Source organism: Hypanus sabinus, chromosome 4 (genome assembly GCF_030144855.1).
Source record: "Hypanus sabinus isolate sHypSab1 chromosome 4, sHypSab1.hap1, whole genome shotgun sequence".
Lineage (NCBI taxonomy): Eukaryota > Metazoa > Chordata > Chondrichthyes > Myliobatiformes > Dasyatidae > Hypanus > Hypanus sabinus.
Window position 1 is genome coordinate 15087161 of NC_082709.1, and position 25207 is coordinate 15112367.

The 25207-nt window shown below is 40.5% G+C and overlaps 1 protein-coding gene across 5 annotated transcripts in view; it reads right to left on the reverse strand.

Annotated features, from left to right (window-relative positions):
- Window positions 1-25207, reverse strand: part of LOC132392508 (sodium-driven chloride bicarbonate exchanger-like) — a 274073-nt gene that overhangs the window by 22947 nt on the left and 225919 nt on the right. For all 5 annotated transcript variants that reach the window (XR_009511566.1, XM_059966455.1, XM_059966453.1 and 2 more), the window contains 5 exons: window positions 24249-24423; window positions 20868-21001; window positions 17429-17674; window positions 5698-5803; window positions 1439-1600 (listed from right to left, as the gene is read on the reverse strand). Coding sequence is in view for 4 of the 5 variants with exons in the window: in XM_059966455.1 (XP_059822438.1) it covers window positions 1439-1600; window positions 5698-5803; window positions 17429-17674; window positions 20868-21001; window positions 24249-24423 (823 nt within the window). In the remaining variant the exon portion in view is untranslated. The remainder of the gene's footprint in view (window positions 1-1438; window positions 1601-5697; window positions 5804-17428; window positions 17675-20867; window positions 21002-24248; window positions 24424-25207) is intronic.

Genomic DNA, 25207 nt, shown 5'->3' on the forward strand with positions numbered 1-25207 from the left:
GTGAGTAAGCTAGACTACACTTCTCCACGTCCAAGGCTGGTTTCTGTGATCACCCACCATTCACACTAATCCTATCATCCCTCTGCCTAACCATAATTCACCTGCCCAGAGCGAGCAGTTAGCTTATCAATAAGGAGAAAAAGTTGTTATGATTGATACGGTTCCTGAAACATCTGTCACCCTCCATGCTTGACCAAACAGCTGCCCAAAAGTTAGAATTTGACTCCATGATTTCAAAGTCTTACATTAAGTGAAATGGTCATAATACTGAATAATCATACCCCAATATTTGATCAAGAATTATAAATTCTGTGTAATTTGCCAGATGAAGGTTTAAACACAAAAATAACATTTTCTGAATTTTATTTATACCAAATTCAAATTATAAAACTGAATTGTAACACTATATTTTAATAAAACATACAAATATAAATTTCAGAAGTTTCCGTTTATATCTCAGTCAAGAGTGGAACACATTGTGTTGGAAATAAGCAGGAGTGAGAATTTTTTGCTGCTCAGCAACAAAAGCTTACATTTCACTTGTCAAGTTTCTCAAGGTCCTAGTCCAAAAAGCAACACAAAATTTAAAAGTTATTTTGCACCATTCATTATCGCATCAATGTTAATAATAATCACTTTAATTGTTCCATTTTTAGGTTTTATTTATTTTCAAATGACTGCAGTTCTTCTCATATGCACTGGATGGCAATGCTTTCTGTGCTACTCAATGTCTGGAAAACTTATTAGATGTTTCACTAAGTCCTCATGCTTTTTCTCACATGGTATAAAGGTGATGTGCAGGTGTGTGAGATGTCCAAGGAGGGGTGAATTGGCTTGTCGTCCATTCTAGGGCAGCTCACTCACCTTTGGTCCCTTAGTGACACTCAGCTCTCACCTGTGTCTCCGAGTAGCTGTCAACATGCGACAGCGGCCACACCCTAGTACACCACTTTGACAGGAGGGCTAAACCAGGTGAGGGTAGCTGGCAGGCTTCATACCCCGGTGAGATAGGGGCATGCCTGTACTTGCATGCGAAGCCAGCTCCAGTGAACTGGGTGGATGCGATTTGCAGTGAGATCCAACAGCCAGGAAGGCAGTACTGCAATGCTCCACGGAGAGTATAGGGTGTGACAAGGCATAGAAGACGTCATGGTCATCCACTGCAGCCAAGGGAGACAGACCCCAGTGTGTGGTGCTTGTTCATACCACTAGACCCAGACTCCTGAGGTCAAGAAAGTAGAGTTACTCCAGTACAACGGCTTTTCCACTTTAAAAACTCTCCCGCACAGGTTTCTTGTCATCATCGGACATCACCATTATACTGATGATAAATAGCTGATAGGTCTTAAGCTTCTCTAAAACTAGAATGTTAAGTAGATTTTTCACTAAGACTTGACACTTTATATCATAACCCAACTGTAAAAATAAAACCATGTACCTTGGTAGGAAAATACCGGCTGGTCTTAAATTGCTTCAGAAAGTGTGACAAGGTACACGTAGAAAAGAACAGTATTATCGACCAGAACAGGACATCAGGAACATATGGACCATGATGACCACAAGCTGTTCCAAAAAATGTTCCATGAAATTGTATACATTCCTAAAATAAATAATTATGAGAGTCATGATCTCACGGATTAAAGTGAAACAGAAGCTTGCAAACATAATTGTTAAGGCAGTCATGTGCAATACCACAAAAAAAAAACTCTGGACACAACGATTTTGTTTCCTGAATACTTTTGAAAGTATCTTGTGGATTTTGGGCTGCTGATCATGAAAATCACCATGAAATATCCCTTCATGCACTTTTTGTTTTGAAATTGCCTATATTTGCTATTTCAATTAATAATTTAATCAGAACAACTAACACCAAGATTAAGGGAGGCATTTTTGTCGGTCCACAAATCAAGCAGGTCATCGGTAACAGGGAATTCAAAGAACTTATAGTGGGACCAGAGAAAATTGTATGGAAGGCATTCAAGGATGTTGAAAATTTTTCTTGGCAACTACAGAACACCAAACAATGTGCAGCTGGTTGACACCGCTGAAATAAGATATCTTTATTCTTATCATCAAATCTTCCAGCAATTAAAGCCATCATACTGTTTGGCTTTTTAAATGCCTGCTGCACCTACATGTTAGATTTCAATCATCTCTACACAAAAAGTCCAGCTTCCCAGTTACCCACCATTTTGGTTCTTCTACCAGAAGTGGAAAATCTCATGTTTCCACAATGTATTCCATTTGCCCATTTGCTCACTCTGTCCATATCTTTATGAAGCTGTTTTTGGTTTTTTTTGCATTCGGTTTACTACTCACAATCCCAACAAGTTTCATGTCAACAGTAAACCTGGAAATGTTACAGTTCTTCCCCTCAGCCATATCACTAATTGTAGAAAGTTGAGGCCTAAGCACCTATCCCTGCAATTCTCTACTAGTCACAGCTTGTAAATCTGAAAAGACCTGCTCATTTATGTTTGCTGTTTTCTCTTAACCTAACTTCAATCATAGAAAACATAGAAAATAGGTGCAGGAGTAGGCCATTCGGCCCTTCGAGCCTGCACCACCATTCAGTATGATCATGGCTGATCATCCAACTCAGAACCCTGTACCTGCTTTCTCCCCATACCCCCGATCCCTTTAGACACAAGGGACATATCTAACTTCCTCTTAAATATAGCCAATGAACCGCCTCAACTGTTTCCTGAGGCAGAGAATTCCACAGATTCACCACTCTCTGTGTGAAGAAGTTTTTCCTCATCTCGGTCAATATTCTAGGTGCGGTCTCACCAAGGCCTTGTACAACTGCAGTAGAACCTCCCTGCTCCTGTACTCAAATCCTTTTGCTATGAATGCCAACATACCATTTGCCTTTTTCACCGCCTGCTGTACCTGCATTCCCACCTTCAATGACTGGTGTACAATGACACCCAGGTCTCATTGCATCTCCCCTTTTCCTAATCGGCCACCATTCAGATAATAATCTGTTTTCCTGTACTTGCAACCAAAGTGGATAACCTCACATTTATCCACATTAAATTGCATCTGCCATGAATTTGCCCACTCACCTAACCTATCCAAGTCACCCTGCATCCTTTTAGCATCATCCTCACAGCTAACACCGCGGCCCAGCTTTGTGTCATCCACAAACTTGGAGATACTGCATTTAATTCCCTCATCTAAATCATTAATATATATTGTAAACATCTGGGGTCCCAGCACTGAGCCTTGCGGTACCCCATTAGTCACTGCCTGCCATTCTGAAAAGGTCCTGTTTACTCCCACTCTTTGCTTCCTGTCTGCCAACCAATTTTCTATCCACATCAATACCATACCCCCAATACTGAGTGCTTTAAGTTTGCACACTAATCCCTGTGTGGGACCTTGTCAAAAGCCTTTTGAAAATCTAAATATACCACATCCACTGGCTCTCCCCTATCCACTCTACTAGTTACATCTTCAAAATACTCTGTAAGATTTGTCAGACATGATTTTCCTTTCACAAATCCATGCTGACTTTGTCCGATGATTTCACCTCTTTCCAAATGTGCTGTTATCACATCTTTGATAACTGACTCTAGCATTTTCCCCACCACCAATGTCAGGCTAACCGGTCTATAATTCCCTGGTTTTACTCTCCCTCCTTTTTTAAAAAGTGGGGTTACATTAGCCACCCTCCAATCCTCAGGAACTAATCCAGAATCTAAGGAGTTTTGAAAAATTATCACTAATGCATCCACTATTTCTAGGGCTACTTCCTTAAGCACTCTGGGATGCAGATCATCTGGCCCTGGGGATTTATCTGCCTTTAATCCCTTCAATTTACCTAACACCACTTCCCTACTAACATGCAATTCCCTCAGTTCCTCCATCTCACTAGACCCTCAGTCCCTTACTATTTCCGGAAGATTATTTATGTCCTCCTTAGTGAAGACAGAACCAAAGTAGTTATTCAATTGGTCTGACATATCTTTGTTCCCTATGATCAATTCACCTGTTTCTGACTGTAAAGGACGTACATTTGTCTTGATCAATCTTCTTCTTTTCACGTATCTATAAAAGCTTTTACAGTCAGTTTTTATGTTCCCTGCCAGCTTTCTCTCATAATCTTTTTTCCCTTTCCTAATTAAGCCCTTTGTCCTCCTCTGCTGGTCTCTGAATTTCTCCCAGTCCTCAGTTGTGCCACTTTTTTTTTGCTAATTTATATGTTTCTTCTTTGGACTTGATATTATCCCTAATTTCCCTTGTCAGCCACGGGTGCACTACCTTCCCTGGTTTATTCTTTTGCCAAACAGGGATGAACAATTGTTGTTGTTCATCCATGCGATCTTTAAATGCGTGCCATTGCATATCCACCGTCAACCCTTTAAGTATCATTTGCCAGTCTATCTTAGCTAATTCATGTCTCATACCTTCAAAGTTACCCTCCTTTAAGTTCAGAACCTTTGTTTCTATATTAACTATGTCACTCTACATCTTAATGAAGAATTCCACCGTATTATGGTCACTCTTACCCAAGGCATGACAATATTGCTAACTAACCCTTCCCCATTGCTCAATATTCAATCTAGAATGGACTGCTCTCTAGTTGGCTCCTCGACATGTTGGATCAGAAAACCATCCCACATACATTCCAAGAAATTCTCTTCCTCTGCACCCTTACCAATTTGGTTCACCCAATCGATATGTAGATTGAAGTCACCCATTATAACTACTGTTCCTTTATTGCACGCATTTCTAATTTCCTGTTTAATGCCATCCCCAACCTCACTACTACTGTTAGGTGGCCTGTACACAACTCCCACCAGCGTTTTCTGCCCCTTAGTCAATCAATACAGTACATAATCCACAATTCCATTTGTACTAAATTTAACCATTAACCTCCTGTGTGGGACCTTCTTGAAAATGTTCTGATCATCCAAGTACACCGCTGTTCCTTCATCTGCACTACTAGAAACCACCCTCGAGGTGTTTCAACAAATTAGTCAAACATTATTTTTCTTTCATGAATCCATACTGATTCTTAACAGATGTTAAATTCCAATTTAACAAATGGAAGGGGCTGACATCAGTTCTGAGCAATCTAAAAATTGAACTTGATAAACTTAGTGAGGGAGCAAAGATCCACAGGAGAATGCACATGGAATGAGTTAACAGCATGCCTCCTTTATACTGTTACACAAAAACAAGTACAAAATAGTACAGTTCATGTTCCCAGCTTTCTTCTCACTATTTCTGTTTAACTGCATTGTTTAACATCCAAGTACACCAACATAACAACACTGTCACTAACTGGGTGAAGAATTCCCTTAGCAAAGCATAGTCATCGGGAACAGTAATTTATTTATCAATATTATTGTAGAAAATGCAGATGGTTCAAAGTAACTCAAAGGAAACGTTAAAGATGATATTTAGAGAGTTGGACAAAACCAAATCAAAGAGGTATGTTTCGCGAGTCAAGGAAGGTGAAGAGGGAATGGGATGGAATTCTTTAAGGTGAAAAGCATTTCTAAAATCATTCATTTACTAAACATCAAAATCTTGGGACAATATGGGGACAAATGTGTATCATTTCTCTGTTCATAAAAACACATTTTGCAACCAGCTTAATATTAAATTCTCTCTGTCATGAAAGAGTGCTCTCACCCAGCAAACATCCCATTAAACATACAGTAGGTAGTTTCAATTCAAACTTACCGACAGAGTCAGATTTCCCCACGGAATTTCCTTTGCTGTGATATTGTTGTTATTCCAGTATTCTAAAGTTTTATTGCTGGGATTTTGTGGTTCCAAACAAATGCAACTGTTTAAAATAAGCATATTTTTATTTGAACAAAATTATAATAAATGATATAATGCACAAAAATGTTATAAAACTAACAGGGCTGTCAATTTTCTGAACAATGTCCTTAAGTGATCCAACCTTAAAATAGAAGACTCCTAATAACTTAAGATCATTAATTCCTTCTAGATTTCCACTAATTGATGCAAACATAACCCATAACTATACTTCAGTAAGAGCATCACTTAAAAGTATGTACTGACGAGTACTGCAAGGAATCTTGATTCACATTTATAACCACAATTTGCCAGTTTTATTTTGCTGATACAAGCAATCCTTTAATCAATTAATTCAGGGGTTCCCAACCTTTTTTATGCCATGGACCAATACCATTAACCGAAGGGTCTGTGGACCTCAGGTTGGGAATCCCTGGTTTAATTAATTGATTTGAATCAAGCGCGGAATTTGTCAAGGTGGAATTTTTATTTAACAGGTAGTCATGATGGGCATCTAACAATCTGTAATGTTAGTTCTCCATGAATTCTGCCTGTGTATGTAATAAGTCAACAGAAGAAAAAAGATGTGAAATGAGCTCTAAACTCTTACTTTAACTGAACTCATTGTCTATGCAGCGCACTCTTTGCAACAGAATCAAGCGACATTCTAATGGCATGCTTGAAAGGGAATCTGGAAATCTTTGTGCCAAGATGAGTCCGCCCTCAGGGAGGAGGAGCAACACCTAATATTACGTCTGGGTACCCTCCAATCTGCTGGTATGAACAAATTTCTGCCCCTTCTTCCTCTATTCCCCACTCTGACCTTTCACTTCTTCTCACCTGCCTCTTACTTATCCCTCCTTCCCTTTCTCCTATTGTCCACTCTCCTCTCCTATCAGATTCTTCCTTCCCCAGCCCCTGACCTTTCCCGTCCACCTGGCTTCACCTATCACCTTCCAGCTCGCCTCCTTCCCCTCCCCCCACCTTTCCATTCTGGCATCTTTCCCAGTCCTGAGGAAGGACCTCGGACTGAAACATCGACTGTTCACTCTTTTCCATTGATGTTGCCTGACCTGCTGAGTTCCTCCAGCATTTTGTGTGTTGCTTTGGAATCCTTATGTTCATTCATGAACTAAATTATACTGATTCAATGTACATCCAGTAGCGATGGTTCACAAATCCATTAATAGCGATACGTGAAATTGAGACAGGCGTTCCCAACCTAGGGACAATGAAGCCCTTGGTTAATGGTAAGGGTCCATGGCATTGAACAAGTTGGACACCCCTGAGTTATATAGAGAAAAAGAGACAAACTGTTTGCAGCAAAGTCCAGGTCAGAAAAACTTACTGTAAATGCAATTCACGGTAGAGTGGTAGGTGTCTGGATGAAATTCCATGGACAAAATGAGTCAATGTGATAAATAAATGAGAAGGAAAAGCAAAAACATTTTCTGGCTGCTTCTTTTATTAATAAGTAAATGGATTGTGCCATGGTATGTTATAAGAGTGGCCCATGACCTTAATTTACCATACAGTCTCAGTCCTAAATGTCATAAAGAACATGCCGAAAATGACTGCAGTTGCTGAAATCTGAAGCTACAAAGTGTGCTTGAAGAACTCAGTGGGTCAAATAGCATCTGTGGGAGGAAAGAATTTTGAGGGTGTCACGTAGTGGTTAGCACAGATCGGGGTGTTCTGGAGCTCAGAGTTAAATTCCAGCGGCTGTCCTGCAAGGCGTCTGTACGTCCTTCCTGTGGAATGCTTGTGTTTTCTCCGTGTGCTCCGGTTTCCTCCCAGCTGAAAGACCTACAGGGAAGGTGAATCGGTCATTGTAAATTGTCCCTTGAGTAGGTTTGGGTTGATTCAGTTTGTCGGGGGTCGCTGGGCGGTGTGGCTCAAAGAGCCAGAAGGGCTTTTTCCGCACTGTATCACTCAATAAATAAATAAAAATTGTCAATGTTTCAAGTCAAGACCCTGTATCAGGACTGATACATGCCCTGCTGCAGGGTTTCAGCCCAAAAGATCAACAAGCCCTTTCTTCCCACAGATGTTGCTTGACCTACTGAGTTCTTCCAGCAGATAGTTTGATGCCAAAGATAGGTTTCCTCTGGAGGTGAAGCAGACTGTAGTTCTAGGGGTAAGGAAGCTTGGACAGGAGTAAGTGACATGAAATGTAAGTAGCACTTGTACTCCATTCTCACATGATAATTTCCACATCAGCCTCAAGAAGAAGCAGAAAGCAAGTTATTTGACGCCACTTTTTTTATTATGCATTGCGTAAATCAAAAAAGAACATGCAAATTGGAAAAGCTCTAGCAACACTGTGCAGATGCCTACACCGATGGATTAATAATGCCACTAATTCTTGGAATAATTTCAGATCCATACTTCCCTCAGTTTCTCCTAGAGGCTTCAATCTGAAAATCCAAAGGGAGAGTAGGATGTTAAACACTTAGAGGTCTGCCCGAAAATAAAAGCATGACCCCCACAAGCCCAGAAATGCCCGTTCTAACTGCATGAACCTACCTTCTGCAGATGGACCACAAAAAGCACCCTGACCAACACCATCTGTATCCTCATCATCAAAGGTCTGCATGGCAGCTGGATTTTGTATATGAACTGATGTTATATGGAAAAATCAAGTCCCAACCTACTATGGAACAACTATCACGAGCATAAATTAGGCCACTAGTGTAGCCGGCTATTGATCCTACTAAAAACTTTAAATGTTTCTGAATATCTCTGGCATCTAAGAACAATCAAAAGCTAATAGAATAAAATACACCACTTTAAATATTAAAACACATAAAAATATAAATATAATGAAAATTAAAAATGTTTAAATTCAATTGATTCAAAAATGGGAGTTTTATTGTGAATTAAAACACGTTAAAACATTGTCTTACATCACCATGTCACCCCGTTTAAATGAAAATTAAAACTGTCAATCTGACACAGTATGCTGGAGGAACTAAGCTGGCCTGGCATTGTCTATGGAAAAGAGAAAGCAGTTGACATCTCGCCCCAAAACATCGACTGTTCACTCTTCCACATACGGTAGATGCTGCCTGGCCTGCTGAGTTCCTCTGGTATTTTCTGCATGCTGTTTTGGTTTTCCAGCATCTGCAGATTTTCAATCTACTGTCAATCTGATGCAACTTTCTAGGTCAGGTGTATTCACTATCACAAATACTGGAGAAATGTCTCAAAATTGTACTCAATGGGTTTCAGTTTCTGAATACAGTGGTAAAGAGCTGGAAATGTCCAGCCAGCATATTCTGGCATAGGCATTACTGCAAATGTGGGATTATTACACAGAGAAATGCCACAGAGGTCTGTGGATATTACTCTCCCATTAACCCGGCATATACCTTAACCATCCTGTCACCTAGTCATACAGTAACATCTGCGGCCAAGTAAGCACCAGCACACTAGAATTAATGGGTAGCCCTGGAAAAACAGCATGGCAATCCCTAGGCATGAGTAAGCCTCATTCATTACCACTGCTGCACTGGCTCATCACGTTCACACCATCTTGTTATAGCATTTAGGCAACGTGGTCAATGCCCAGCAAGTGGGAGATTATTCTAAAAGTGTCTGCAGCTGATTAAAGTAAGTCTGCACAACAAAGGCAATGCCATTTCAAAGGAAAATGAACCAAGTTAGCTGCAATCAATGGAATTGAATTGACATGAATAACTAGAGCTAATAGGGATGTCGTGTTTCACCAGTGTTGCTAATATACTTTTGCACAATGGTTCAATACCTTAATGCACACACAATGTTTATGTGGTTGGGTTTCAAGGTCAAAAGCTTCCCTATTTTGTAAGGTTATGGCTTATATTTCAAGGTTATGGAGTGGGGTGTGGGGGGGAGGGTTCAGGTCACTCTTTTCTACCAGCACATCGCTTGTTCCTTCTAATTTCATTTTCTCTGCAGGGCTGTTTCCCAACACAAAGAATCTATCAATGGCAGAGGACCCACATGCAGAGCCAGAAAAACAAGAACTTAAGTGGTCAAAGTTATGGCAAAAAATACATTGTCAGAGGATACGGTGAATTGTTCAAAACCAATATTCATAACAAATGGGCATAACTGGGTGCCTGCTTATGACCTCAGGGCATTTCAGGAGACAGCATAGAAAACAGTGATTAGGAAAGAGAAATTGGAAAGAAATCATTTGAAGTTCATATTGGAAAAGCTAAATTAGTTAATACACGTCAAAATCCATAGTGAAATCTAAAAAAGCATGATCAGGATAAACATGAGAAATAGGATGTGGTAAATATAAATATTGGATAGTAGTGTGGAGATGCGACTCTGCCAAAGGAGGTGTAAGGCACTGCTTCCCTCCATTAGCCTGCAGGTCACCCTTGGGCAAGGTGTAGCACCTGCTTTGACCCCTGATCAAAGTCACATGAAGTCACGGGAGCAGCTGGTGGATGGTCCCATGAGCAGCTGGCGCATATCACAAGTCAAATGTGCCACTGGCGCCAGGCAGACAACCTCTGAAGAGTATTAATAATGGCTGGGGTCAGCCGTTTTGTAAAGACACTGCCCAGAAGAGGGCAATGGCAAACCACTTCTGTAGAAAAATTTGCCTAGAATAATCATAGCCACGGAAAAATTATGATCGCCCACTTCATACGACACGGCACATAATGAATGAATGAAGTATAAATAAGCCACTTTACTCATTTTCCTGACAGCATAAAATTCTGGGAATGCAGTAGGGAAACAAAGTAGACAGACAGGGGATGCTTTTATGGATTTTAGTAGCAATGAAAGAATTCTTATGCTGCCATGATTTGAAGTCCTGAGGATATAGCAATAAAAAATGCTCCTGATATGTCAAATCACTTGCAACATTTGGAACAAATGGATACCAAATATGAGCAATAGTGTAGATCTGACAAGTCATTCTAAGGCCTCTTCTACTACCGCAATGAGGCTACACTCAGGTTAGAGGGGCAACACCATATATTCTGTTTGGGTAGCCTCCGACCTGATAGCATGAACAAGGATTTCTCAAACTTCCAGTAATTGCCCACCCATTTCACCATTCCCCAGTCCCATTTTCACAGCCTTCTGTCCTCTCCTACCCAGGCTCCCCCTTCTCCAGCCCTTTATCAGTAATCAACTTCCCAGCTCTTTACTTCACCCCTCCCCCAGTTTCACCTATCACCGACCACCTTGTACGTCTCCCTCACTTTCTGACTCTGACACCTCACCTTTTTTTCTCCAGTGCTGATGAAGGGTCTTGGCTCAAAACATCGACTGTTTACTCTTTTCCACAGACGCTGCCAGTCCTGCTGAGTTCCTCCAGCATTTTGTGTTTGTTACTTGGATTTCCAGAATCTGCAGATTTTCCTTTTTTTTGTGATTCAGGTACTAAATATGATGTACTTTTGTCAGTTAAATATTAAAGAAAGAGTATCTCTTGGTACTTTTGTCCTATATCTGCCTCTTTATAAACTGAAGAGATGTTCACTCATTTCACACAATTAACTATCCACAGGTGAAACAGAGCAGTGCAGCTTTAACGATACATGATGCTTGGGAGAACACTTCCATCAGTGAGTACAATCCCACCTACCTTTGTCTTGTTTTAATTTTGCTTTGACCCTGGGCTGTACTGCTGAAAAAACTTAGAACATAAAACATGGCAGCATAGTCCACAGAGTTAAGCTGACCTTTTAATCAATCAAACCCTTCCCTCTACACTGCCATACATTTCTCTTGTATCCATTTACCTATCTGAGCTAAGATGTCTCTAATGTATCTGCTTCTACCACCATCACTGCAATGGTGTACCACACACCTACCACTATGAAGAAAATCTTGCCTCTGACATCCCCCTTATACTTTCCTCTTTAAACTGATACCCCCTCTCATATTAGGTGCTTTCACTCGGGGGTGGAGGGGTGCATGTAATCCATTCACAGCTCGTGCCAGTGCTCACTTCATCCAGTGTTCGCCATCTATCAGGTTAAATGTCTCTGCAGGACACCAAGACTTCATGTAGCTTACTCCTTTTCTTTCTTTAAAATATGGTACTTTTATTTCCAGGGCTTCATTTACCAGCTTTTTGACCACTCCACCGTCATCTTTATATCCTACAACAAATTCCTGACTTTATTGTCACAGATTGCCTTGCTCCCTAATTTAGCTGAAATGTGGTCATCCATTTTGATTAACCTCCACTTCTTATCTTTTATAGAATCCAATTAAGCTGTATCAGATGGCTAAAGGGGGAGCTTTTAATTATTCAAATTGACTTAATTTTAGATATCACTAATTACTAACAAAATGATATTAAGTGATGAACGTTCTGGAAATGAGGAATTAGGAATTACATCTATTCACCATATGGCAAATGAATTAAATTTTCAATATTAATTTATCATTGGCAAGGCTATCAGCATTGCTATTCCTAATTGTCCTTGAAAAGTTTGTAGTGGATTAATTGCAGTCTCAGAAAGTTGATGAGCATAGAGTCCTATTACTTACACTCATCATTAATCAAGGACAGAACTCAGCAGGCCAAGCGGCATGTGTTGAAATGAATAAACAGCTGACGTTTTGGAGAGGGGAGGGGAAAAAGGCTGTGAAGCTGATAGATGAAAGAGATAAATGGCTGGAGAAGGGGTAATCTGATAGGAGAGGGTAGAAGACCATGGAAGAAAGGGAAGGGGGAAGAACACCAGAGGGAGTGGATGGGTAAGTAAGGAGACGAGGTGAGAGAGGGAAATGACAATAGGAACTGTGAAGGGGGGAAAGAGGGGAGTAATTATCAGAAGTCTGAGAAATTGATGTTCATGCCATTGGTTCGGAAGCTACCCTGGCAGAATATAAGTTGTTGCTCCTCCAACCTGAGTGTGGCCTCATCTAAGCAGTAGAGGAGGCCATGGACTGACCTGTTGGAATGGGAATGGGAAATAGAATTGAAGTAGGTGGCCTCTGGGAGATCCTGCTTTTTCTGGCAGACAGAGCATAGGTGCTTTTGGCAATCTACATTGGGTCTCACCGATATACAGGAGGCCACAGCAAGAGCAGCGGATAGAGAAGATGACCTTAACAGATTCACAGGTGAAGAGCCGCCTCACCTGAAAGGACTGTTCGGGGCCCTGAATGGTAGTGAGGGAAGGAATGTTGAGGGTGGTGGATGGAGTGCTCTTTCAAAAGGCTGCCTTGTCTTCAAGGGTATCAACCTTCTAAAGGCTTGTTAGAATTGTTCATTCAGGCAAATGGAAAATATTATACCACATTTCTGACACACATTGAAAATGGTGAAAATGCCCCATGGTGTCTGTAGCTGAAACCCAGCCCTAGATGCTTGTTTACTGAGTTTCTGTTTAATTGTCACCCATGCTCCACCAACCACCCCACAATGTTGAAGGAAGGGGAATCCCGCAATGGTGAAGCTGTTAGAAGCGAAGGGGAGGTGGTTCGACTCTGTTTTGAGAGATAGTCAAAGCCCAGTACAAATGTTCAATCCATGCCTGAATGGTGCTCAAAGCATGCTTCATATAATGACTATAATAAAAATAATAGTAATCATTATAATAATAAGTACTTTATTGATCCCAAGTAGGAAATTATTTTCTTACATTTAAAAACACACTTAGCAATAATAAATATAATAATATTAACTAAGTACAGAATAATTATGTGCACAGTAATAATTTACCAATGTGCAATAATGTATGAAACAATAAAATGGAGACTGTTGTACTATGATGTGTGTTCTCCAGTCACGCTTATTGCATTTGGGAGGAAAGATTTTCTGTAACAATCCTTGTGACAGTGGAGCTGAGTGAGTCTGTCTGAAAGGGTGAGGAGGATGTGCTAGATTGTCCATAATGGATAGCCGTTTTTTTAGGACCCTCCTCTCCACCACTAACCCAGAAGAGTCCAGATTGTAGTCAAGGACGGATCCAGCCTTTTTGATGAGTTTATTTAGTCTTTTTCATCACCAGCACTGATGCTGCTCCCCCAGCATAAACCTGCAAAGAAGACCACGCTCGCTACAACAGACTGGTAAATGATCTCCAACATCCGGCTGCACACATTGAAGGATCTCAGCTTCCTTAGAAAATAGAGTCTGCTCATCCCCTTCTTGCAAACAATCCTGGTGTTGGTTTTCCAGTCAAGTTTGTGGTCGAGGTGAATACCCAAATATTTGTACTCCTCCACCACAACAACATCTTCTCCCAGAATGTATACAGGACTCGTCACAGTCCTCGTCAATCACCATCTCCCTGGTTTTGGCCACATTCAGGAGCAGATGATTCCTCCAGCACCACTCCACAAAGTTGACCACCAGTCCTCTGTATTCCGATTCCTGCCCATCTCTGATACAGCCAACCACCGCAGAGTCGAGAACTTCTGCAAGTGGCAAGACCCAGAGTTGCACTGAAAGTCTGAGATGTACAGAAACGGAGACAGGATAGTCCCTTGTGGCGCTCCAGTGTGAACTACCCAGCTATACAAACTGGGGTAAATCTATCAGGTAATCAATAATCTGGGAGACAGTATTTGTCTACGCCCGACCTTTGCAGCTTCTTGCTCAGAAGAAATGGCTGGATTGTATTGAAGGCACAAGAGAAATCAAAAAAGTGATTCTCACAATGCCACCAGCATCATCCCGGTGGGGGTGAGCTCTCTGCAACAGGTAGAAGATGGGATCATCCACTCCCAAGTGAGGTTGGTAGGCAAAGCTCCAGAGGGTCCAATGAAGATCTTATCTAGGTATGGAATCCTTTATTTTGCAGAAAAAGTGAAAGGAATTGAATATTGCACGTTCATCAGTGAACATCCCCACTTCTGAAGGACAGCTGATTAATGAAGCAGCTGAAAACGCATAGACACTGTCTTTAGAAATCTTTCAGTGATATCCTGGGGCTGAAATGACTGATCTCCATAACCACAAACATTTTCCTTCATGTGATATATGAATTATAGTATTTTCTCTCTTACACATATTGGCTTTAATTTTACAGGGTTGCCATGATGCCACATTTAGACAAATGCTTTCCTATTATCAACAGTCTTCTCTGACTTCTCCTGTGAAACTATGCCTTTGGTCGCTGGATGTATCAAAGCATGATGAATTCTCAGTAGTCTGGATAAAATCTAAACTAGGCATCAGCAAGTTGGTTACTGCTAAATAATTGCCATGATGGCATTGCAGACAACAGCCTCCATCATTTTGTTAATGATAGACAAGTGTTTCATTGGGTGGTAATCATAACTTTTGCAGTGTTGGGTGTATCAGTGTTATCATTTTGGGTGACCTGTCCTGGGCACAGCACTTATGAGAGTATATTGACTGGCTTCATCACAGCTTGGTATTGAAACACCAATGCCCTTGAACATAAAATTAGACATTAAATAGTGGATATGGCTCAGTCCCTCCCCACCACTGAGCATGGAGCATCGTCATGGAAAAGCAGCATTTTCAACATCTCATTGCTACACTCAGAAGTTCCCACTTGCTTCAAAAGGACAACAATCACAGCAGTGCCCAAGAAGAGCAGGGTGAGCTGCTTTAATAACCATCACCCGGCAGCACTCACGTCAATGATGATAAAGCACTTTACGAAGATGGTCATGGCTAGAATTAACTCCTGTCTCAGCATGGACCTGGACTCACTGCAGTTTGCCTATTGCCATAACAGCTCTACTGTGGATGCAAGCTCTTCTCGTGGCCTGAGATCACCTGGACAATACTAATTCTTATGTCAGTATGTTGTTTATTGACTATAGCTCAGCGTTTAACACTATCATTCCTACAGTTCTGACTGAAAATCTCCAAAATCTGGGCCTCTGTACCACCCTCTGCAATTGGATCCTTAACTTCCTCACTGGAAGACCACAATCTTTGCGGATTGGAAATCCTTGCTGACAATCAACACCGGCCCACCTCAGATGTGTGCTTAGCCCACTGCTCCACTCTCTCTACACCCACGACTGTGTGGCTAGTCACAGCTCAAATACCATCGATATATTTGCTGATGTAACAACCTTGCACTCAACTTTAGTAAGACCAAAAAAATGGAATTCAAAAGAGCAAGACAAGGGAACATACACCAATTCTCAGAGAGGGAGCAGAAGTTGAAAGGGTGAGCAGTTTCAAGTTCCTGGGTGTCGATATTGCTGAGGCTCTATGCTGGGTCCAACATACCGATGCAGCTACAAAGAAGGCAGGACAGTGGCTATATTTCATTGGGAGTTTGAGGAGATCTGGTATGTCACCAAAGCTTCTCACAAATTTCTACAGATGTACCATTCTAAATGGCCACATCACTGTCTGGTATGTGGGGGGGGGGGGGGGGGGTTTAGGTTCAGAAAGTTGTGAAGTCAGTCAGCTCCATCATGGGCCTCCATAGTATCCAGGACATCTTCAAGGAGTGATGCCTCAAAAAGGCAACATCCATCATTAACGACCCCCATCAGCCAGGACATGCCTGTTCTTATTGCTACCATCAGAAGCTTGAAAGCACACACTCAATGAGTCAGGAACAGTTCCTTCTTGTCTGCCAGCAGATTTCTGAATGGACATCGAACCAATGAACACTATCTTATCACTTTATTTGCACTACTTATTTAATTTAGCTACTTAATATATACTTGATGTAATACAGTTTATTTTCTATATTATTATGTATTCCATTCCACTGCTGCCACAAAAAAAAAAACAAATTTCACAACATAAGTCAGTGAAGTTAACCCTGATTCTGATCCCATCATCAGGGACCCACCGCCCAAGACATGCTCTCTTCTCATTGCTGCCATTAGGAAGAAGGTACAGGAGCCTCAGGACCACACCACCAGGTTCAGGAACAGTTATTATCCCTCAGCCATCAGGCTCTTGAACCAAAGTGGATAACATCACTTGTCCCACCACAACATTCAAGGACGCTTCATCTCACATTCTCAATGTTGATTGCTTATTTATTTATTATTATTTCTTTATTTTTGTGTTTACTCAGTGTATTGTCTTTTGCACACTGATCAAACACCCACATTGATGCAGCCTTTCTTTGATTCTATTATGGTTGTTATTCTATTATGGATTTATTGAAGTGGCCTATAAGAAAAAGCTCAGGGTTGTATATGGTGACATACATATACATTGGTAATAAATTGACTTTGAACTTTGACATCAGAGTACCAGCCATTTCCCTGTCACTCACATGCCTTCACTGAGGATATAGATGTTCATGGAGCTCATGAACTTTAGCAAAGACTTTGTCAAGGTCCCATAAGGGAAGTTAGTCAAGAAGGTTCAGTCATATGGAGTACAAGATGAGGTAGTAAATCGGATTAGATATTGGTTTAATAGAAGCCAGAGAGTGGTGGTATACGGCCGCCTCTCTGACCGGACACAGGACAATTTATAATGGCCAATTAACCAACTAACCAGTACGTCTTTGGACTGTGGGAGGAAATCGGAGCACCTGCGGAAAATCAATGCACTCCATGGAGAAAACATACAAACTCCTTACAGAACGGTGACGGAATTGAACTACGAACTCCGGAATGCTCCGAGATGTAATAGTGTCACACAAACCACTACCGTGGCTGCTCTGGCAAAGATATATCTGGCACGATACTTTAAGTTTTGGAACAATGACTAAGTACTTACAAATAATGCGTCAGCTGTTCCAGGCGATTGTGCATGTTGATGGGGTATGTCTCACCAAGGTGATACAGCTTCTCTAAAGCCTCATAGATGAATATAATGCAAATAAGGGAAGCAAATGCTTCCTCAGTGAACCGGGTGATGTAGCATACCAATGAACTTGCATCCGTAGCAACAAGAAGCAGACAGAGAATAGCTGTCCAAAGTCCAATACACGTTCTCAAAGAAAGATAGGATAAGCCATATTCTCTGTTGTAAAGGGATTAAATAATAGATAGACATATGACACAACAGAAGGATATACTGCAAAATCTACATGCAATTTAACAAATCTTAATGCTCTATGATATTCCTATCATTGTTAACTTTAAAACATTCAATGGGATTTGTGCTGGGGCCACTGTCATTTGTGATGTATATAAATGATCTGGATATGTAGACGAATTGGTAAATTTGCAGATGATACCAAGGTTGGTGGAGTTGTGGATGGTATAGATGAGTGGCAAAGAATACCACACGATGTAGATCAGCTGCAGATAGAGTTTAACTCAGATAAATGTGAGATGTTGCACCTTGGTAGGGCAAATGCCATGAGGCAGTACATTGTTAAGGGCAAGATCTTTAACAGTGTTACTGAGCAGAGAGATCGTGGGATCCAAGTTCACAGTTCCTTGAAAGTGGCTTTACAAGTCGATAAGGTGATTAAGAAAGCTTGCTTTTATTAGTCGAGGCTTTGAGTTCAAAAGTCAAGAGGTTACGTTGCAACTTTATAAAACTCTGATTAGGCCACATCCGGAGTATTGCATACAGTTCCAGTCACCCCACTATAGGAAGAATGTTGAGGCTTTGGAGAGGGTGCAGAAGAGGTTTACCAGGATACTGCCTGGTTTAGAGGGCATCTGCTACCATGCGAGGCTGGAGAAAGTTGGCTTGTCTTTTCTGGATTGCTGGAAGCTAAGGGGCGATCTGATAGAACTTTATAAGGTTATGAGAGCATACATAAAGTAAAGAGTAGAGATAGATACAGTAGCATAGAGTGGACAGGGAGTATCTGTTTCCCAGGGCTGAAATGTCTAATACCAGAGGGCACGCACTTTAGATGAGAAGGGGATATGAGGGGTAAGTTTTTTATTCAGAGAATCATGGATGCCCAGAATGCGCTGCCTGGTATAGTGGTAGAGGCAAATACATTGGAGGCTTTTAATGGGTGCTTGGTTAGGTACATGGATGTAAGGAAGATGGTGGGTTATCGACATTGTGTAGGTAGGAGGGATTAGTGTCTGAATGTTTTTGATTTGCTTTTTAGCTGGTCAGCGCAATGTTGTGTGCCAAATGGCCTGTTCCTTTGCTCTACTCTTCAATATTCTACAAGGGTGACGTTGGATTCTTCAATACATTCCTGAGATAATGAAGGGTAAAAATTTTAAATTATTTCTAAATATAGTATATTACCTGTTACATAAATAGAAAGCAGGCATAACCTTTAAATTATAAGTCATTCTGATACCTCTATTCAGACTCAGCCAAACTCAGTTTTTCAATCAAATCAATAAATGATGACCAGTGTTTAGAATTTCTGAAGTACTGTGCAGTAAGTTTTAATAATTTGAAAAAGTTTGTTAAAAATTATGAAAAATTTTGCTACTTAAATCATGCTCTTCTTGCATAATGATGAACAGCTTATTAAATTATTTACTGTCTTCGAAACTACATCTAATTTTGTCAAATAATGCTTTAAACCTGGTAAAGCAGTTGTCCAGTTATTTTTCAACTGCTTTAAATATTTGCAATAATGCTCAAAAAGCATTGGGTAGATGTTTAAAAAATGCAGGATAGTGAGGAGGCTCAACGTGTTTCTGATGAACACTGAAGATTTTATTGATGCAGGTGCAAATTAGGAAAGTTATACCATTTCTACAAAGGATCAAAGGTTCCTACTGACTCATTGAGAACACAATGGCACCCATTATGTCAGTGGAATCTGCAATTCTCCAAAGACTTGGATACTAAGCCAATAAAACATCAATGACTTCCACACAGGGAAATTACTTTGATGTCACACAAACTCAGAAAGCTGGTACCAAGGCTTGTTACAACAATGTTCACAACAAGTTGCAGGCAGTCAAAGGAGTTAAGCAATCCCTGCACTAACGGGATGATAGGAGCAGCAGAGCAGGGTATGGATGGCAATTCCACAGAACATTTTATTGATTGTGATACAGCGTGGAAAAGCCCCTTCCAGCCCTTTCAGCCTGACTGCCCAGCAACCCCCAATTTAATCCTAGTTGAGCACAGCACAATTTACAATGACCAATTAACCTACCAATCAGTATGCCTTTGGACAGTGGAAGGAAACTCATGCGGTCACGGGGACAACGCACAAAATCATTCCAGGCAGCGGCAGGAATTGAGCCAGGCCACCTGTACTGTAAAGTCTGATGCTGACCACTATGCTACTGTGCTGTCATGTACCATTTCTCCTGTTGATTAAAATAGATACAAGGCCATGGGCATGTTCTCCTTTCCATTATCTTCCACAGTTATAAATTGTTCTTGGCCATGGATTAATGATCTGCTACAATTATTAGATATACAAATCGAGAGCATCAGTGCCACTGTATCCCTTTATATGAATAGAGTGAATTTCAGTTAATTGGGCCATCAGGACAGAGACTTATTTGGGGCAACTCTTAAAGAACAAAACCAAATTGAGAAAATAGTAATTTTTGGCACTGAGAGATGACAATTAATAAACAGTAAAACAATTCAGAACTGTTTTGATCACTGCAGTTTCAGGCTTGGAGATGCCAGAAATGGCTGGGAGTGAAAATTAAACAATTTTACTACTTCAGCAAGTAAGGAACTATGAAGAATTTGAAGGTTTAAACAATCATCTTGAATGTTGCAATGAAAAAGAAGATTTGGAGGGTGAAATTGTCAGAAGCATTGGATGAAGGCAGCCCGTTATCTGCACTGGGTGCCTGCATCGATTATGCATATTGACAGTCAATCAAAAGTACACATCATGAATTCGGGATAACAATTAGGAACTAATACACAGTTTTATAGTATTGTAGTAGTATATGTAGTATTCTAATTTATTCTGCAATTAATTAAAATACATAATTTTTTACTCAGTTAAATGTTAGTTTGGCTTTCTTATATATTTTTAACTATTTCCATGAAACTTCAGATAATCAGACAGACACTTAATTGGACCAAAATGTACTGGTCACAGTATGCTGCAATTAACCAGAACCACTGTATATTCTCCTTAAAACGTTTATTCTACTACACAGTGCATTTTCTGCAACAATCAATAAAGGGGAGGTTTCACACATTACAATAGCTTGTTCAAGACCAGTAAATGTTATTCCCCACTACCCCCAAGACAACTTTTTAATCCGTGCAGAAAACTGAAAGTCGTAATTAGGATACTTACTTGCAGAACTTAAACAGTATTTTCTCAAACACCAAGACTGGCCCTGTACTCCCCAAGATTGTTAGTGGCTGCCCGGCAAATAGCGAATATGCTATGCCTGTCATAGACGCTCCAAAGAGAGATTCAATTGCACTCTGGAAACAAAAGAGTAATTTTATATAATTTACTGTTGATGTATAATTTTCTGATAAATGTAGATTAATACTTATCCCTTATTACATAAGAAGGCATTATCCTGTGCACACCAATTTGCCAATTTTTCAGTAAATACTGTTCAATTTTGAATAGTTATAGGACCAAAAGTTATTTGTACATATGAGATGATTCATATATATGATATACTATGAAACGATTCACACCTGGATATGGTTTGAACCTATAAAGTTGTCTGACTTGCTAGATGTCCAGTGCTCCCGATACCGCCTCCTCTGCACTGGTGAGAGCCATCGTAAATTGGAAGTCTGTTTTGTCAAGCACCTCTGCTCCACCTGCCGCAAGCGGGACTTCCTGGTGACCAACCATTTTAAATCTGATTCCCTTTCATGTTTTAACATGTCAGTCCATGACTTCCACTTGTGCCCAAATGACTCCACCATCAGGGTGGAGGAGGAGCACCTCATATTCTGTCTGGATAGCCTCCAACCTGATGGTATGAATATTGATTTCTCTTACCAGTAAACAAAATACCCCCCCCCCCCACCTTCTTCCATTCCCAATGACGACCATTTATCTCTTCTCACCTGCCTATTACTTCACCTGGGTCCCCTCCTCCTTCCTTTTTTCCTATGGTCCATTCTCCTCTCCAATCAGATTCCTTCTCCTCCAGCCCTTGAACTTCCCACCCTCCTGGCTTCAGCTATTACTTTCCAGCTATCCTCCTTTCCCTCCCCCCACTATTCTGAAATCTTCTCCCTGCCCTCTCAGTCCTGAAGAAGGCTCAGTCCAAAACATCAACTGCTTTTGATGACCATAGACGGTACCTGACCTGCTGAGTTCATCCATCATTTTGTGTCTGTTGCTTTGCATGTGCAGACGTTCTCGTCTTTATGGCTAATTATATTTTTGATTACCATAAGAGGTAAGAGCAGAATTAGGCCATCTGGCCCATCAAGTCTGCTCCATCTTTTCATCAAGTCTGCTCCATCATTTCATCATGGCTGATCCATTTCCGTTAATTTTTTTTAGATCAACAGCAATTTTATCACCACTGTACAAAATTATTTCATATCCCTATGAAATTAACATGAAATGTAAACTTCATATTGTATTACTTTTTCTGATGCTGTTTTATTCAGTGCTAAGATGTAAATGCAGAATTTAGTGAGTGATTTTTAGAAATCCTTTGAGTGGGAAATTTCTACCAATGTACCCTGGAGAGCATTCTAACTGATTGTATCTCCGTCTGGTTTGGGGGTGGGAGGCTACAGCACAGGATCGAAATAAGCTGCAGGAAGTTGTAAGCTCAAGCTCCATCAAGGGCACTGGACTCCCCAGCATCCAGGATATCTTCAAGGAGCAATGCCTCAAAAAGGCAGGCTCTCTTCTCCTCCTCTCATTGCTGCCGTCGGAAAGGAGGAGAGAGAGAGAGAGAGAGAGAGAGGGAGGGAGGGAGAGGGAGAGAGAGAGAGGGAGGGAGAGGGAGAGAGAGAGAGAGAGAGAGAGAGAGAGAGAGAGTGTGTAGCTAGATCTTACTGATGTAATTTACTGTTTTTATTATTATGTATTGCAAAGTACTGCTGCTGCAGAACAACAAATTGTATGATGTGTGCTGGGTAGTTGGCAAATTTACTGAATATATTATGAAGATATTTGGGAAAGCAAATTGTGAGGAGGATGCAGAGTTTTACAGATGGACAGAAAAAATAATGAATGAATGGGCAAGAATGTGGCAGATAAGAGTAAAATATGGCGAAATATAAGGTTGTCCAATTTGGTAGAAAACAGAATAAAGACAGATAAAATACTGCCAGTGAAATTGATATGATGCCCTTGTATGTGAAACGCAGACCATGAGTGCAGAAGCACAAGTTATTAGAGAGGGAAATAGAGATGTATCTTTATTGCAGGAAGATAGAGCAGAAAAGTAGAAAAAATCTTCCTACAACTGTACAAGGTTTTACCACTACACTCCAAGAGCATTCTGTTTAGAAGTGATGATGAAGAGATAACGAATAAACTCTTCTTGGGCTTCCAGCAGGGTGCAGGTTTCAATGGCAAACTCTGCCATCTTCATCAGGGATGATGCCCAGGCATGTCTAGTCCGGTGGTATATATAGCCCCATAGTTTGTCCCTCCTGATTGGTTAGTCCTCATCCAATCAGGTTTCCTGTCTCCCACCTTGCTTACAATTGAATTCTAATTCTTACTTAGAGTGAGACCATCTTTGTTAAAATTCTTCCTTATAATTGATACCTGTACCCACTGGGAGCCCAAGAAGAGTTTATTCGTCACATATGCTGGAAAAGCACCATATTCTTTTACAGTACAAGATGATATTATTTTTAAAAAAACATAAGATTCTGAGAGGGCTATAACAGAATGTTTCTTGAAAAGATGTATCCCCTGTGGGGGAATCTAGAATCAGAGAACTGTTTCAGAGTTTAGAGACCATCCATTTCAAATGGAGGAGAAAAGAAATTTCTTCTTTCAGGGGATCATGTCTCTGGGATTCTGCTCCCTGAGCACTGAGGAGGGTAAATTAACAAATATACTCAAGGTTGTGGAATTTTTAAATCTACAAGAATGGTTATAGCAAAAATACAGGTAACTAGAGCAGAGGCCAGGAAATGTTCAGCCATGATCTCATTCAGTGCCAGAGCAGGTTCAAACAACAGATGGTCTACCCCTATTCTTATTTCTTATGCCTTTACCACAAGAATACTGTGGTAGAATATACAAATTAATTGTCAGTTTTATAATCAAGTAGGAAGACTACATGGCAGATAATGAGCATTGTATGAGTCAATTTTCAAGGCTTAGTAATTCAATTGATTATTAAAACAAGAGAACTATTTGTATATGAATGTGATACAAATATTGAATACCTTTCTGGCCTGGTTACAACTAGAAATAAATAATATGTAATTAAATAATTGCCTTCACCACAAGAACTACAGCAGTTCAAACAGAACATTCATATTTCTCAAGGGCAACCAGGGATAAGCATTTATTATTGGTCATGCCAGCAATCTTATTTTCTAAAATTACTGTTTGTTATTCTCTCTGCTCACAGCTAATGTAACAAGCATACTTACCACTGTGAACCAAGTACAGAAAAGGATTTACACATTAAGAACAGAAATTAGAATGCGGTATAAGCAGGACAGCAAAGGTAATTCGCACCATACAAAATTAATTTTCTAGAAAAATCATCAGACTTACTATGGAACCTTCTGTAGCTTCTCCCAGCAGACCACCAAATGTAATGACAGGTGACATACAGGCACAGTACAAGAATAAGAAAGATGCCACACACTGCAAGTTTAAAGCGTCCCTAAAGTCACTCCAAAAAAATGGGATTTTTCTTTTGATGTCTTCACATAATCCACCGAATAACCTGGTTTTGAAGGAATCAAAAGATATTTCAATATGTAAACTTAGCAATCTAAAAACATTCATCTGCTTAAGTACAAGCGCTGAATCTATTCTCTGCAGAGAACTCTGCCCTGCTACAGAGGTTGTACAGTTTTCAGTTGTATTCATCATGTAAAGGTAGATGCAGAGCAGCCAGGTGGGTGTGTGTGGCTGGAGTTCTTTCCGCAAAAAGCTCTCGCATTCCCTTGGCAGACAATTCTTCCTCTACCAAAAATCAGGTAGCGGGTGCTCGATTTTCCTGCCCATTTCTCATTACTCTGGACTCTCTTTTAGTCCAAAATTTCACGCCAACCCCGAATGTAACTAATGAATGCTCTCTGGTAAAGGAAATTCTCAGGATTTGCATTCCACTGAAAGAAGAAATCCCTCATTTAGCCAATGGGATTAACCTTTCATTCTGAGATAAATTCCCCAGTTTTAGATCTCATACATCCTTCTGGTTGAGCATCTCAGAATATTTTATACTTCAACAAGGTCACTTCTTATTCTTCTGAACTCCAGAGAGTTCTATTCCAGTCTATCTCACCTCACCCTCGGAATGAATCTGCTGAAGTAGTATGAAACCATGAGTACCCCTGATCCAAATCCAAAATCTCGAAAACCTCTGAAATTTTTTGAGCACTGACATGACATCACAAATGGAAAACTGCATAGGGAGCTGAGAAATTTCCCAAGCGAAGCAAAGGTCTTTGTGCATGACAGACAGTTCTGGGAAATGACCTCACATATGTATTGAACAGGAGTTA